Raw genomic sequence first — 16,519 nt, 5'->3', positions numbered from 1 at the left:
CTTTAAATTAGATCCTGTTAACTGAATAGCTGATTTAAGTAGTTTTTATAACCGGAGGAAATGCCATCCTCCCTCCCCTCCATCCCCGCAGAGTGGTTTTTAGGCCTGCGGATCATCTGGCCCCAGGATCCCAGGTTGTCATAACAGCCCTGCTAGCTCAAAATATCTGCCTGTGATGGCTTCTTCTGGAGCCAGACGGCTGCTCCTGGAACAGGGCTTGCCCACTGAGCCAGGGCACTGGGCTGAGAGATGTCATTCCCCCATAGTGATCCTTGAGAGTATGTGAGGCCAGGAAGCCACAACTTCTCTGATCTCAGGTTATGGCTCAGCATGCCTGATTTTAAATATGTCACAGAGGTTATTTCAAAAGATTAAGTGTCCCCAGCAGGAAGAAACATTTTGCAGACTGTGATGGGCCTTCTGTTTATGCTTTTAAAAGGCCAAGTAGAGTTTGCTTTACTCTTTCTTTCTTGCTTTCTTATTTCTTTTTCTCTCTTTTCTTTTTTTTGCTTGGTTTTAAGATTGGCTTTGTATCACGTTCAGAGATTTTTTTTTCAGAGATATTTTTTAAAGACACACTTACTAAATTTGGCATATGTGACTTGAAAAAAGCAGAACCTGAAAATCTCAACACAGCTGCATTTATTAGTGACCTTTCATGGTCTATTGTTAAAGCAGAACTAACAGTAATAAAAAGTAAGTAATTTGCTTGTTGGAAGTATAGCTAGAACATAATTTATGGAATATTACTCAGTGGAAACCATTTTCCCAGAGGGGAAAACAAGCACGAGAGAATACTTAAGTCAGATGAGGCTTATACAATTCATTAAAAGGTAACATTTTTCAGGAATTAAGAATTTTGAAAAAAAAAAAAGAATTTTGAGCTGTAGTACTTTTTCTCCCTGTACTGAGTTTGTTAAGGGCAAAGAATTGCACACCAGCTGAGAGGCCCTCCGACCATGCTGGGAGTCATTCTCTGCAAAGACAAGATCCTCTGGGCTAACCTCTTCCTAATGATCTGTGCACAGGTTGTCAGGTTTACTTTGTTGAGTTTTCCCTCCTGGGTTTCCCACAGGTTTGATTGAACCAACATGAGAGCCTTGCCATTCGTGAGTGGACTCTCTCCTGGCTTGCCCCGCACTCTGGTTTCCTTGTCTTCAATTTAAGGCTCTAAATATAGTCTTCAAAGGATTAGGGAATAAGTGCAGGTTCTTTGAAGTCTTCATGAGTCATATGATCTTAAATAATCATGCTTATGGGCAAATGCTAAATACACATAGAACTATACTGTGAGGCAGTCTGCTGTCTTAGGAAATGATAAGTGGGTGGTAAGGGCCATAGATCCTGAAAAGCTATGTGGATATTGAGCACCTCCGATCTGAAAATCCCACATCTAAAGTGTTCCAAAATTTGAAACTTTGTGTGTGATGACATGATGCTCTATGTGAAAAATCCCACAGCATAAAAATTTGTCTCAGCACATAAAATTACTTAAAATATTGTATACATTAACTTCAATTTCTGTGTATATAGTCTCTGTGAAACATAAATTAATTTCATGCTTGTACCCTATGTGTACCTTGACACCTTGGATTCCATGTCATTATCTCGCTTCTCATTAGAAGAGAGAAACTGATTCAGTGTATGAAAAATGTGATAAAAAATACAGTGAATGGGTAATTTTTTAAAAAAATATTACGAGAAAAGTCGCATTGCTTTTAATCCTTCTCAAAATACTCTCCATGTTTCTTTCATCATTCGTATCACTTTCGGAAGCAGCTCTGGAAGTTCTCTGTGGTCATGGTGGCCTCAAGTTTCCAAAAAACATTTAATTTTTGACTTTTGGAAAGAGCCAAGAGTCTCACTGTCCCAGACACAATGAATAAGGTGGATGAAGACATATGTTGATATTTTTATTTGACAGAAATTACTGTAAACATTTTGAATTGATTCAGGACATCAAAACAGCCACAGTGACACAATTTAAAGATAGTCACAAAAGGGCATTTCTAGAACTGCTTCAGAAAGTGGCAAAATGAGTGTGTGTGATCTGAGCTGGACTCTTGTGAGGAGGATTAATGTCAGTATGTCTTTTACTGTAGTGACTTTTTAAAATTTAAAAATCCAGTTTGGTGTTACTCAATTAAAGTGTATATTGTGTTGCACCAAAAATCCACTGTATGTGGTGATCATGCCTCATAGTTCATTTCACTTAACAATTTAGAGCTGTAAATGATACTATAAGATATACTATGTGAAAGAATTTCTGTGCATGCTATGTAAATGAAAGTGATTATTCTCAATTATGCCATTTTTAAAAGGGTATATAATGCTGCACACAGGTACAACTAGGTTAGATTTAATGTACCAGTGACAGTTTTTTCCTAGTTCGCTGCCCACCTTAGCTTTTCTTTTAAATAACATCTTTATATTTACTTATTTCCTTCTTTTCTATGTGAAAATTCTGTAATACCATATTGTTTGTTTTCTCTTAGTATCAGTGGCTTCATTAGCTATCAAAACAGAACTCTTCCTACAGCCACTCTTGTGTGAGGGTAAAGGCTCCATCACTTGAAGGAATCACATATCCTGTCTCTGCAGAGGGGAACATGAAGGCAGCCTGCGGATGAAGACAGAGTTACTGGTGCAGATGGACGGGCTGGCACGCTCAGAGGATCTTGTATTTGTCTTAGCCGCATCTAACCTGCCATGGTAAGAGATCAAGAATGTATGTGTTGGGCATATTTTCTTGAGGTAACAATAAAGATGAAGATTTTGTAGTGACAACTTTGGTCAAAGCCTAGTTGTTTGGTTCCAGCTATATGAGATTAATTTGAAGGGTCACTGTTCATGTACCTAGTCTCTGTTCTCTATACCGTGAAAAAAATCTGCCTGGATAGAACACAAGCCAGAGTTACCATTGGCAATATTTAAAGTAAACAAAGTAGACTAAATTAAGTAAGTAAGTTTTCTGTATCATCTGTACTCACAAATTCAACAACTTCAGATCAAAAATAGTGGGAAAAATTGTGTCTGGATCGAACATATGTATACTTTTTTCCTCTTGTCATCATTTCCTAAACAGTAAATTATTTCCTAGCATGTACATTGTATTGTGAGTAATCTAGAAATGATTTAAAGTATACAGAATGATATATACAGATTATGTGTTAATTCTAAGCCATTTCACATAAAGGACTTGAACATCTGCAAATTTTGGTATTTATGGGGAGGGGTGGGAGTTGGAGCCAGCCCTCCCAATCCTCTCAGAGATGCCTATATTAGGTTCAGATTAAGCAGAACTTTGGTTTGTTTTTTTGTTTTGGGTTTTTTTTTTTTTTTTTTTTTTTGGTATTGGGGATCAAACTCATGACTTTGTGCTTGCTAGGCAGGCACTTATGCTGCTGAGCTAAATCCCCAACCCTGAACTTTGGTACAGAATTCTAAAATGCTTAAAAATCTCCAGATGACTTGGAATTTTCCAGAAATAATATGTTTGAATTATATCAGTATTAAAATTAAACTTTTTTAAGTTAAGAGGAAAATCTGTTTCTTAATATGTAGAAATAGAAAGCTAAATAATCTCTAATTGAAAATATAATCTATGCTCAGAGTCTTTTATTCAAACTATATCCCAGAGTGACTTAAAAACAATTCTAGAAGTGGAACTCGGAAATAAGAGATGTTGACGAGGGAAAAACAATATCTACTTGGAGAATATATTTTGAAATAATTATAATCCCTTTATAATTCTAAGAATAATTTTCACAAACATATTTTTTAGAGGCACAAATAAGGCAGGAGATAGAGCAAACAGTGCCATTCTCAAAGGGGAACCAAAACCAAAAATGGCACATCCACCCAAGGTCAGCGCAGTCTTGCAACAGAGCTGAGACTTGTGACTTGCCACTCCCTCCCACTACCCCACCCAATATCTCTTTTGACATTCAAAAATGAACAAAGAAAATTCTTCTGTCATATATGCTGATTATCTGGGTTCCAAACAAGAAGTTGCTGAGAAGAAATTACAATGGCTGTGTGCAATCTGCTGTGTTAAATATATCCACTATTTAAACCTGGTTCTGCTGTCCTATACATTTATAAGATTTTTCTCTCTTGTATTCAAGTGATCAGCATTTTACATTTTGAAGTCAGAGATAACTATACACAATATTAAAGTGAAGTTCAAACAGAAAAATGCTATTTAAGTGTGTTAAATAAAATTAAAATTACTGGAGGCCATTGTTTTCCACAGAGCTCCTGCATGGGACCCCAATAGACCAAACTACAAACCAAAATAGGCATTCATGCTAATTTCACTTCACTAAATCAAAACAAAGTTGCTATCTGAACTTCTAGGGAATCAGGAGAGCTATTGGCCCAAATATCCAAGCAGGCTAGTTTCAACTGGCATGGTAATGAAATCCATCTGCTTTAACCCTTAGAGAGAAAGAACGAAAAAAACCTGATGTTAACCAGTCAGCTATTTTTGTATTGTTCTGTCTCCCTGTCCCTACTTTACAGAAAAAGTAACTTTGAAATGACCAATCCACTCTTCATTCTTTGTTTTCTTCGTCTTTTGTAAAACCACCCAAAGTGACTGCACCATTTTACATTCCCTTAGCAACAGATGAGTATTTCAGCTTCTCCATAACTCCAGAATTCTTGTTTTCTGTCCTTTTTATTATCCTAGTCATCCTAGTGGATGAGAAGTGGTGCTTTGTGGTTATGATTTACAATGTTTCCATGATGATTAATGTTATTGACAAGCATCTTTTCAGATACCTTTTGGTCAACTGCATATCTTCTTTGGAGAAAGATCTTTCTTTCACTTTTGTTGCTCGTATAAAAATTTCTTTTTATTATTGAGCTAGAGTTTTAAAATACATTCTGGATATAAATCTTCTGTCATATATGATTGTAAATACTTTCGATCTAAACAACATACAGAGAGAGTCCCTGAAAATTAGTTTATTTAGTAGAGCACTGCAACGGGAACATACATACCATAGTAACTGTAGTGTCCTGAAGGAGCTTGAGGCGAGAAGTTTTTAAAAGCAAAACTATGAGGAAGATCACATAGCTGGATACAAGAACTTTTTCACACAAACAACAATATTGAGTGTTCAGGATCATTGATAAGGGTGGTACCAACAAGGCTGAAAAGCTAATTGCTGAACAGATGTTCTTGCCTTCTTTTTTTTTTTTTTTTTTTTTTGGTACCGGAGATCGAACTCACAATTGCACGCTTGCAAGGCAGGTGCTTATGCCACTCACTGAGCTAAATCCCCAGCCCCTGTTCTTGCCTTCTTTAAATAAGGTTGTGATGGCCTTTGTGCAGTGTTCTGTTTCTGGTAGAGGCTCTGGCGAGCAATTGTGTTTTTGTCAGGAACCCAAGAGTAAGACCATCTCCTTTTTTTTTTTTTTTTTGTATCAGGGATCATACTCACAACCTAGTGCTTGCCAGGACAGGCCCCATTATAGAGTTATCTATCCCAAAGATGAGGGGTGCTGTTAAGAACTGGGACTTTCACAATTAATGTAAAGACACACATAGTATTATCCCTGACCTCTACCCTCTAGATGCCAGTAGCATCATCCCCTTTGTGGGACAATCAAGATGTCTTTCCAGGCCATTGCAAGATGCCCCATATGTACAAAATTGCTCCCCAATCATAATCATTGGATTGATAAAATAGACATTACAGAGACAAGCTGTCACATATTTCGCAGCTAAATTTTCAAGCTTTTTTAAAGAATCATATAAAATTACTGAATTTGGTTTTATATGTAAAGGTATCATTATATAAATTATTCTGTCTCAATTTTTTTCTCTAACAAACTATCCAAATATTCTGAAGATCTTTTTAAGTAAGTATATAAGTTCTTCCTTATACCCTGTAAAGTACTTCTTTATACCCTTATAAGTTATTTCATTTTGTGTGTATAATTTATCTCATTAGTCACTTACTGATGGGAGCTGGTATTTTTCTCTTTTGCTATTAAACATAATTCTCCAATAAGCAATGCATAGATCATTTTGAGTATTTGCCTTTGTATCTATGAGCTAGGTTCCTGGAAGTAGAGTTGCTTAATCAGAGGGTTAATGTCCGTGAAATTATGGTAGAGACTGCCAAATTTCCTTCCACAAAGGTTGTGCCATTGCACATTCTCACTCGTGTTCCACTTGTGTTATTTGATATTCCAGTGTCATTAAATACCCTTCAAAGCTGGATTTTATAATAGCTGCCCAAAATTCCCACAGGTGCATACACCATAATTTAGTTAGTTGTCACTCTTTTCTGCAAGTGGAATGATGAACTTCTTTCTTGGTCTATAGCATTACAGAGAAGACAAAAAAGAAGCAAAAATAATAGCTCATGTGTGTCATCTGATGTGTAAATAAGCAATAGAGCCATAACAAATGTCACATCTTTAGTATTACCACTTAAATTAATGTAAGAAATTTAGCAAGCACAGTAGGGTTAATTTCACTCACCTTGATTGTTGACTGTTCACAAACTCAGACCAAGGAGTCCAGAGGGAACAGAGCACTGAACAGGGTCATTGAGGCAAATGCCATCTCTAGAGGTCTGTTTGGCTCTACAAATAAGTGTGAAAACTGGGCACACAGCATGCTGAAACTCATGTTTTGCTTGCTGCTTACAAAAGAGCTAGAAATCCAGGAACCCTCTTAGAAATCACATGCTTGATATGACCAAACTTGATTAAAAAGCAAAAAGCCAACTTTATTTTTTTTAACATTTAGAGAAAAACATAGGAGGCAATGGATTATTATACTGGGAATAGAATCATCTTTATATTGGGGTGGGTATCAGCAGCGAGTCTCCAGTACTTTCTTATTAACTTTTTTCACTCTTTTCCCTCTGAAACAGATGCTGATCTGGCTATTTTTCCATTGCTCATGTAAACTGAGTTCTTCTCAAATGGCCTCTCTCCTGTCTGGTGTGATATTTCCATAGAAATCTGTATTTCTGATCAAAGAAATCAGTAGACGTAACCCTGGTTTTTCCACACTAACCCACAGGCTCTCTTGATCTTCTGGGAAAAGCTGTCCTCTCTGAGTTCTTTCCTTTTAGCATTGTACTTTGACTAAATCAGCATTCCCTGAACCTGGCCTTCTACAGGTCAGTCAATGTTGTGCAAAATGGAGGATCTAGTAATCTGGTATGTTTCACTAGATTTGATGATTTAGTGATCTGGCATGTTTTAGCAAGGTAGACATTCAACTGGTCTTCCCATGGCAGGGATTCTCGATGTCCTTAGCAGGCTCTGTGCGTTAAATGATAAATGAGAAATGATAGAGCAGTACTTCCATGCTTATGTGACCTGGTCTCCTTTCCTTCAGGACCAACTCACAAAGCCGGGGTTCCTTGACAACCCTTTGGGAGACATGAGTTTATGTTAAGCCATTCCGACAAGATGAATGCATTTTCCAGTCCTGTTACTGGGGAGGGCAGGCTACTTGGGATGTTTTTAAGCTGTGCAGATCAGCATTTTCAAGTGCAGGTTTTTCCCTAATAGGATAGATGAGATATACAAAAACAAACAAAAAAATTCACAGCACTCACTGCCATGTCATTCCTTAAGTTCTCATATTTTTAATTTTTGTTTCAAATTTTACTTTAAAGAGGGTCAAACAGAATAAAACCAATCAAAACAAACCAGTATAAGAGATACAGGACTTCAAAACATTATGAAGTCAACAATAGGTACCATAATGCCCCTTGACATCTTCAAAATAGCTGTAGATAACTTTAGATATGGTAAAAAATCAATGAAAACTCTCTCTACTCAAAGTGCGAGACGTTAGTGTTCCTCTGATGCTTTCCATTGCTAATAATTATATTTTCCTAACCTACCCTTCACAGCCCGCCTGTATCCTTAACTCCATTTTTCATCCTGAATGGGTCAAGGTTTCTATGGCGCTCTGATGAAGCCTTTGAAACCTGAACCTTTTTGTATCCTACAGGCAGAAACTCCCAAATCAGCCGTACCTTCATTTTCCACTACCCAGTCTCACTTTTCAGCTTCCTCTTCATTTTTGGTCCTTGAGAATATCTTATCTAGGGAGCATTCACATCCTTAACCCTAGTGCCCTTGATCCTAGCATTGCACCATGATTCAATCCCAGCATCACACTCTCTAGATCCAGCTACCTCTGCAAAACCCCACCTATGACTGCATGAGGCTTTGCAGGGACTGTAAGGAATATTATGAGACAGAGACCAGCCAAGACTACCAGGCTTATGTAAAGGCAACATGGCCTGGAATTTATTGTGCCTGAGTAGAGGCAGACAGAGGGCAAAAAGGCCATCTGTTGAGAGCAAAGAGAAGTGGTCCTTTTCTTACATGGCTTGAAAGAAAGCAAAGAACGTTAGGTGGGAAGATCTTAGTAAACCTCTCTGGATGTTTCATGCTTCAGTGGGCAAAGTCCTTGAGGTGAATGCTTGGGTGTCTTTAGATGTCCAGGTGCTTGTAAGATTCTTGTTCCATCTTTTCTCTTTTAAGACATCCTGTGTTAGGGGCTGGAGATTTAGCTCAGCGGCATAAGCGCCTGCCTTGCAAGCAGGCAGTCGTGAGTTCGATCCCTGGTACCAATAAAAAAAAACGAAAAAAAAAAAAAAAAAGACATCCTGTGTTTGTCAAGGGCACCAGGGCATCTGAGAATAATGCCTTTACTGGCAGACAGTAATTAGGAGAGTCAAATTGAGCCTTACAGGGACATCTACACATAAGCCCTAGCAGTTGGTAAAAGAGACTCAAAGATTGGCAAGCAGACCAGCTAAGTCTAGTTGGAAAATGCACAGGTAGAAGCCTACCTACTCATGGTGGAAGGTGAAGGAACCCTCAGTGTTATCAACACTGGCTCCCCATTACCTACTAAGGAACATTACAATTCCTTCATCTGCCCTTCAAAGTTATCATGACTTCCTTTTCATGCTTATAGATGGACTGCAAAGACTTTGCTTATACAGTTGAAGTCTGTTTTTCTCTTAACCATAGCAAGATAATTTGAACTTAATATATATTAACTATTGAAGGAACAAACGAGTCATGTTTATTTCTATATTTTGTACGATTTGGAATGCTTTCTTTCCCAAGAACTACACAGTTAGCAGGCAAGACTGGCCAAGGGCTAACAAAAGTAACTTGGTGTCTGGTGCAGGTGCTCAAGTACCAGGTGCAAGGAATTGTGGCTCGCATAAGCTGTTGGTGCGTCCAGTGATGTTGTACCTTTTATTCTAGCAGTAGGCTTCCAGGCCAGGATCTGGGGTCTCTGTGCCTTCACTGTGGTTCACATGCCCTACACATCTCACGCTTGGTGGTCATTTTGCCCTGAGGTGACTGAAGTACAAACAGCTAGAAGATGGGAGACAGAATGCAATAGTTAGTGTTAAGAATCAAAGCACATGGGGCAGGGTCTTTGCTCAGTGATGGCGTGCTTGCCTAGTTCTGTTTCGGTTCCCAGCACTCATCCTCCACAAAATCAAAGTGCAGAAGCTGAGAGGGAGTGTTTTCTGGTCACCACAGATTATATTTTTTATATAAATATATTGGCATAAAGAATGATTCCTGGGTACATTCCATTTGTCCTTTGTTTCCTCCTTTGTATGATTCTATTATTATTGATGTCATTAAAAGTGCATTCATCAGGCCTGGCTGTCAGAGAGTTGCACTTATTTTATGCCCACAAGCAGTTTTGAGGTAAATCTCTTGCTTTAGGGCATTAGTTGATCAATACAGACATCTATGGTGAAGGATTGTTTTCCCACCTCCTCTGTAGGACTTTATTTTCCTAGGGCACTCTGATCTTCCTATGAAGAAACCACTCAGTTGGGATAGGGACCACAAAAAGTCGATTCTGTCTCCATTGATGTTTAATACCTTCAGATGCATCGTCCTGTCTGTTTCATCTCCTTGTAGAGATGTCTCCCAGAGTCGCCACCAGCTCTCTCCCCAGAACTGCTCGTTCTCTGGACCTGCCACATAGAGGAGACCCAGGGCTCTTGCCTCACCCTCTGGGACCTCCTGCTGTTTCTCCGTCAAACCCTCTGGTCCTCAGATCCCAGATTATCTTTTGTTTCAATGCATTTTCCTTTGCAGAGTCCTCCAGTATTTTCCTAATAAGACATATGGAAGGTAAATCTCTTTTATGCTTTGCATGTTGAAAATATCTTCTAACTTAATTGCTAATTTGATCAAGATACAGATTTCTTCATGGAAAATTAGATTTTGCTCAGAATTTTAAAGAGCTTGCATTGTTTTCCTTTAATATCTCACATTGCTGTTATAAAGTCCAGATTCCAGAATCTCACCGTGAGAGTCCTGTGACACATTTGCTGACTCTCGGACCTCATGCAAGTTACTTAACCTTTCCTAGCCTCAGTTTCCTCATCTTCAAAATGGAGATAATAATAACAAATACTTCAAAGGGTTGTTGGGAGACTTAAATGAATTGACATCTTTAAAATGACTAAAGCAGTACCACTTAGTGCTATTTAGGCATTAGCTTTCATTACTATTTCAAATACAGAAAAGTTTCCTAGAATTCCAGAGTTGATGGCATGATGCAAGTCATGACACCCCACCCTCTCTTTGCTTCTTTTCTCTTTTTCTAGAACTCATAATACTTGCATTTTAGCTTTCCTAGACTAAATCCTCATTTTTAAAAAAAAGCTTTTCTACTTCTTGAATTTCTTTCTCTCTGTGTGTAGGTCTTTCTTGCTCTACTCTCTGGGAGGTTTCTGCAGCTTTATCTTCTTATATTTGGTTTCCCAAGTTGTGTTTTTTTCTCTGAGTGTTATTTATAAATGGCATCCTGTTCTTGTTTCATGGGTACAATATTTTCTTATATGTGTCTGAGAACAGTGAGTTTTTAGTTTCATCTGCCTGCAGGACTCGGTTTCTTTCAGAATTCTTTTCTCCTGCTGGTGACTTGTTTTGTACACTACCTTCAGATTAAAGGCTTTTTGTAGAGGCACATCTCCTTTGCTGCCTTGCTCATGTTAATAGAAGAGACACATGTGTGCACACACATGCTCACCCACATCCTTTGTGAAAATCTGTGCATGGGAGAAGGATTTGTCAACTGTGGGCTCCTTATACATATGAGGACTTGTTTGGGCTATTGTACTGGGGATCCCCCAATAGCAATGTCTCTTTGTCTTTTTTCTTTGACTGATCAAATTGCCAGGGGGAATTTCTTGCAAACTCCTGCTTGAAAGATAAGAGCTTGGCTGCCAGTATTCTAGAGGCATGAAGCTGGTGTCTCACTGATTAATGAAGCAAGATTTTCATCTTCTCTTCCTGTTCTTATCTGTGCCTGAGTTTCCCAGTCCAGACACCCTCTGCCAGGGTATGAAGAAGGCAATGTTTTCGGCCACTGGAGGCGGGGAAGAGATCTGTGATCTAACCATTCCTTACAAACTTCCAACTAATCTCATTATTCCCAACCCACCTTCACCTCTGCTCTGAAGGTACAAAATAGTGTTAATCCCAAACCTCTTGGGGATCCTGTGATTCAAATCAAACTGCATTTTGTCTTTCTTGACTGCTTCTTTAGGAATCCCCTTCTCAGGTTTTGTTATGTTGGATTTCACTTGCTGTTATGTCTTCCCTCTGAAAATTTCATTGCTACAAAATTTTCTATTGTCTTCACTTTTGTAATTTTATGCCAATGAGACTCCTTTGTTGTTACTTTAAGGGGTTTCAGGAGGAAGCAGAAGTGCTCACCACCTCAACTTTAAGTGCAGACTTAAATTAAAGATCATCAACAATTAAGTGTTTTATTTAACCCTTAGTAATACATATGGCCTTCTATGGAAAGTCTTTGAGTATGAAAGATAACATATCTTTGTTGGTTACCAGGAGTAATGTTCAGAATATTGTGCAACTGGTGTGGCAGGGACTGAGCAGTCCAGAGGGGTGCTTTCACTATTGGTACCTGTGGTTGCATATCATACCCTGAGTGTGTGAGCCAAGGGAAGCCATCAAAAGCAAAGACAAATGCCTCATGAACTGGAGCACTAGTGAAGTTATGCCATGAAACAGGTTTTTTCCCCCTTTTTTATCCTTGACTCTGTTCCTTGCATATAAAAATTTGGGAAGTGGGAAATGCCAGGAATTGAATTTAGAACCTCACACTTGCCAGGCAGGCTTGAACATAAATTTGGCCTTGACAGAAGAAAGGTTATGCAGAAAAAGATATGGCTGGACCTCTGCTATAAGACGGATTTCAACTGGATGAGGCTGATGAAGAACAAATGAATGCAGAAATCAGTAACCCATGATGCTGGCAAGGCACCCTTCTCTCATGTACAGAGTTTCCCCTAGGGCTTTTCAAGATGGAAGAATAACAGGTTAGAAAAGACACAGTCTTTTAGGAAATCTGCTCATTGTGATTTAGGATTCAGATACACTCCCTGGAAGTATGTTGTAATTTTTCCAAATTAAAAGGAAATGTCATGACATTCATTCAGAATGAATAAGAAAAATAAGAGGAAGCTTAGGACATTCTCAGTGTTTACAAGTGAGAAATATCTGGTGACAAATGTTTTTATTGTTTTTCTATCGATGGTTAAGCTGAATCAATTTACAGGCATTTCCTAATTTATACTAGGAAAACTGATATTTCTCTCCTTTTTAGAAGCTTAAAATTTTAACACATAAAGAGTTAACAGGGCCCAAGGATTTAGCTCTGCGGCATAAGCACCTTCCTGGCAAGTGCAAGATCACGAGTGAGTTCGATCCTTGGTACAAAAAAAAAAAAACAAAAAACAAAAAACAAAACAGTTAACAGACTCACACTCAAAAATACACTATTAACAGTAGGAATGGTACTTTCATTCTCTTGAATGGCTTTGTACTATTTTATTATGTTTGATACTATTGTGTGTGAAGGTATGCTCCACTATTTCAAAGAAAAGAGACATTATGGTAGCTACTGTTGATGTCTGGTTGTCTTGTTGTGAAATGCTGTGTTGCTTGCATTGTTTCATTCTGGTTTCCTTTGTTTTGTTCTCTTTTGTTTTATTCTCTTTAAAATTAAAAAAAATAGTAGGAGTGGTAATCTAGAATGACCAAATAGCCTCAGTTGATGAGGAAATTCTTTATTTCACATAATTAACACCATACATTACATAATGATTCCAAGTAATACATTTGGAATAAAAAAAAAGATTTTAAAAGTCACCACTTGCTCCAAATAAAGATCATTAACAGATATTAACACTATTAGTTAAAAGAGGATGGGAACTGGATGTTCACATGGTGTTAGAGTCTTGTACAAAGAATATTTAATGACTGCCAGGAGAAGATGGTTGCTTTACAAAGGAAAACACCCAGGAATGAGCATGTTGGTGCTGAGTTCACCAGAGCAGTGGAGTGAGGTGCTCTTTCACTCCAAAATAGGCAAGAGTTTCCAGAGAGTTAGTATTCTTCCCAGAGCACCCCAGTTGTCAGGAATAATCTACTCACTGGAAAGATCAGATTCAGTAATTCATGCAACTACAATGAGAATACTCATGCTTAGCTGTTAGCTGGGTCCTCTTTCCCGAACTGTCCTCTAAAACTACCTTCTCTACATGAGCAGTCTGAGGTTCCTCTTTTTTTTTTTGTACCAGGGATCAAACTCATGACCTTGTGCTTGCCAGGCAAGCGCCTATGCTACTGAGCTAAATCCCTGGTCCGAGGTTGCTCTTTTTCATTTCCTCTATTTCTCCTCTCTCCCTCCCTCCCTTGTATCCTCTTATCCTACCTTCTTTCTTTCCTTCTCTTCCTGTTTATATGTTACCAATTCTTTCTTGAAACAACAGAAGTAACTGTCCTATCCACTCAGGCACAGAGGTAGAGTGACAGTGACAGTTAAAATGCAGAACTGCTGGGGCTGGGGATTTAGCTCAGTGGCATGAGTGCCTGCCTGGCAAGAGCGAGGTCATGAGTTCTATCCCCGGTACGGGCGGGGGGGCAGAACTGCTTCCTGTAAGGCTACATTGCTCTTAAGATACAGCTGTTGCTTTACCATGTTTGTCACCCCCATCCCATTCCCGTTTCCGCTGCCACATCAGGGAGCTGGACTATGCCATGTTACGCCGCCTGGAGAAGAGGATCCTGGTTGATCTCCCCAGCCAAGAAGCCAGGCAGGCCATGATCCACCACTGGCTGCCACCTGTGAGCAAGAGCAGAGCCTTGGAGCTTCGCACAGATCTCGAGTACAGTGTGCTGAGCCAGGTGGGCTTCCCTGGAGGGAGATACTCATGGCCAAGAATCTGACACAGGGTTTTGAAAGGAGCTGCTTCCTTGAGGTACTTTTAAGATCCCAAGCTCCCCTAGTAAAGCAGCAGACTTCTTCATGAGAAAATGACTCCTTGTCACTTGGGAATTTTCAGGCAGAAATACTGCAAACTGGAGGAAACAGCATGAAATTTAGATTCAGAGATCTATGGTCAAATCTTGGCCTTGCTGCTAATTAGTAGTATACTTTTCTGTGCCTCAGGTTCCCAATGTGTGAAATGGCTAGCCGACAAGCAACATTTTAAAGTCTTTCACAGACAGAAAAGCTCTAGGTGCATGTTCATTTACCCTCATTATCATCAGTACCCATTCCCAGGGTATTGTAGACATATTATTTGCTTTAGGAGTACAACTGCACAAGATGTTCTCTGAAATTTCTCAATGGCAGAAATTATTTTATTACAAGAACAAATGTCTGAAATTTGATTGGCCTTGGGACAGGCCTCTATAGGCTAACCTGGGTAGTTCATTCCTCTACCAATATTTTACAGTGCAATCAGATGGGGTAGGAAGTGATTGGCCTATGCTTAGGTTATCCAGATTTGTTAGGAGCATCTCTTCCTATGCTTTTACTTGCCTGGAAGTTTCCGTGTAGTTGTTACATGACAGACACAGAATCTAAACCCAGGTTCTCATATTGGGTGTTGTTCCAAGAATGCACAGGCCATCAGCATACTACTAGTTGACCAGTGGCTGGGTTTGTAACTATTTCAGGAGACGGAGGGCTACTCAGGCTCAGACATTAAGCTGGTTTGCAGGGAAGCAGCCATGCGACCTGTGAGGAAGATCTTCAGTGCACTTGAAAATCACCAGGCAGGTATGGTTGGGATCCCTTTGAAGATTCTCTGAGAGAGAAATGTGTTTAACAATCCAACTCTCACCAGCAGATGGAGCCTGGTCCCTGTTTTTGGTGGCCTTTTGCACTTGTAGCACTTTTGTCCTTCAAATCATCCCTCTTGCACTTTTGCTATGGTGTTTCAGATTGACTTTGCCCACAGATGATAAGTTCCTTAGGGCCTCAGCTTTTATTTCTCTGGCACACACTGAGGTTGGGTTGGATCCATTTGAGGCACTATATAAATATTAAATAATACTTTGATCATGATACATTTAAGTCACTTTTGGGGGGGGTGTTCTGGGCTTTAGGGGCTAAATCAGTTGCACATTAAAGAATTTTTTTCCACAGGTCTCTTTCGCCTTGCTTTGTGCTGCATTAACCATTAAGAATGCTGCATTATGCATTGTCTTGAAAGGGTCTATTAACCTTTCAGGTGCATTGATCACTGAGGTTGATTGTTATGCTGTTATTATGTTTTCATCTAGAGAACAGCCATTTACCTGGGATCCAGTTGGATACAGTGACTACAGCTGACTTTTTGGATGTTCTAGCTCACACCAAGCCTTCAGCAAAGAATCTGACTCAGAGATACTCAGCCTGGCAGAGAGAATTTGAGTCTGTCTGAAATCGCACTTACCCTGATCTGGGTACTAGGTCAACCATGGAGGTGCCCTAGGTTATTAGTATAGGTGGGAGAAACATCATGATTGGAACAGAAAAGAGGAAAATGATTTTGAAACAATGGAGTAATTTGAACAACAGTATTTTATGGAAAGAGAAGATATTTTCATTAATTTTTCATCACAGATGTCAGCAAAATATTGGTGATTTCAATTACATTTATATGTGCTATTACAGCAAGCATTGGAGATTTGTCTTACAATTAGACTCCATAAAATTTTGATGAACAATTTCCTGTAGTTTCCTCATTTGTAAACTATTATCTTCACTTTGAATAAAAAGATTTTCTACAGACCTACTCGAGTTTTTCTTGCAACACTGATATCCATCAATATGCTTGCTAAATGGCTAAACACAGCAAATAAACTTTTGATTTGTTCTCTCCTCCCTGCGGTCCCTCGTGTTCTAAGGGAAAAAGGACCAAAAGGCCGCCATAGAATAAGCTGATTGTACACAATCTTTGATTTGTCCTTCATCTTACCCTGGTCCACTGCCATAACCATTGTCCTCAAATCCTCAATTCAAAACCATGGTTCGGTTTTCCAGAGAGTAAGTAGCAGAAAACCTCCATTCTCCTGCCTTGGCTAAAGGTGGTCATCTGGTTTCTCAGCAGGGGCTGGTTTCTGTGACTTCCATGAGTCTGTTTACCAGCTTTTAACCAACCCTCCCTTTTCAATTATGCCT

At 39.1% G+C, this 16,519-nt stretch overlaps 1 protein-coding gene across 3 annotated transcripts in view; it reads left to right on the top strand.

The window, feature by feature from the left end:
* Nucleotides 1-16,119, top strand: part of Katnal2 (katanin catalytic subunit A1 like 2) — a 72,588-nt gene extending 56,469 nt beyond the window's left edge. For all 3 annotated transcript variants that reach the window (XM_063231723.1, XM_013157169.3, XM_063231725.1), the window contains 4 exons: nt 2,602-2,712; nt 14,091-14,253; nt 15,031-15,133; nt 15,640-16,119. In XM_063231723.1, the coding sequence (XP_063087793.1) occupies nt 2,602-2,712; nt 14,091-14,253; nt 15,031-15,133; nt 15,640-15,779 (517 nt within the window). In that variant the 3' untranslated portion in view covers nt 15,780-16,119. The remainder of the gene's footprint in view (nt 1-2,601; nt 2,713-14,090; nt 14,254-15,030; nt 15,134-15,639) is intronic.
* The last annotated feature ends 400 nt before the right edge of the window (nt 16,120-16,519 follow it).

Source organism: Cavia porcellus, unplaced genomic scaffold (genome assembly GCF_034190915.1).
Source record: "Cavia porcellus strain 051 isolate PalLab524CR breed Dunkin Hartley unplaced genomic scaffold, mCavPor4.1 scaffold_20, whole genome shotgun sequence".
Classification (NCBI taxonomy): domain Eukaryota; kingdom Metazoa; phylum Chordata; class Mammalia; order Rodentia; family Caviidae; genus Cavia; species Cavia porcellus.
This window is presented reverse-complemented; position numbering and strand designations above follow the sequence as displayed.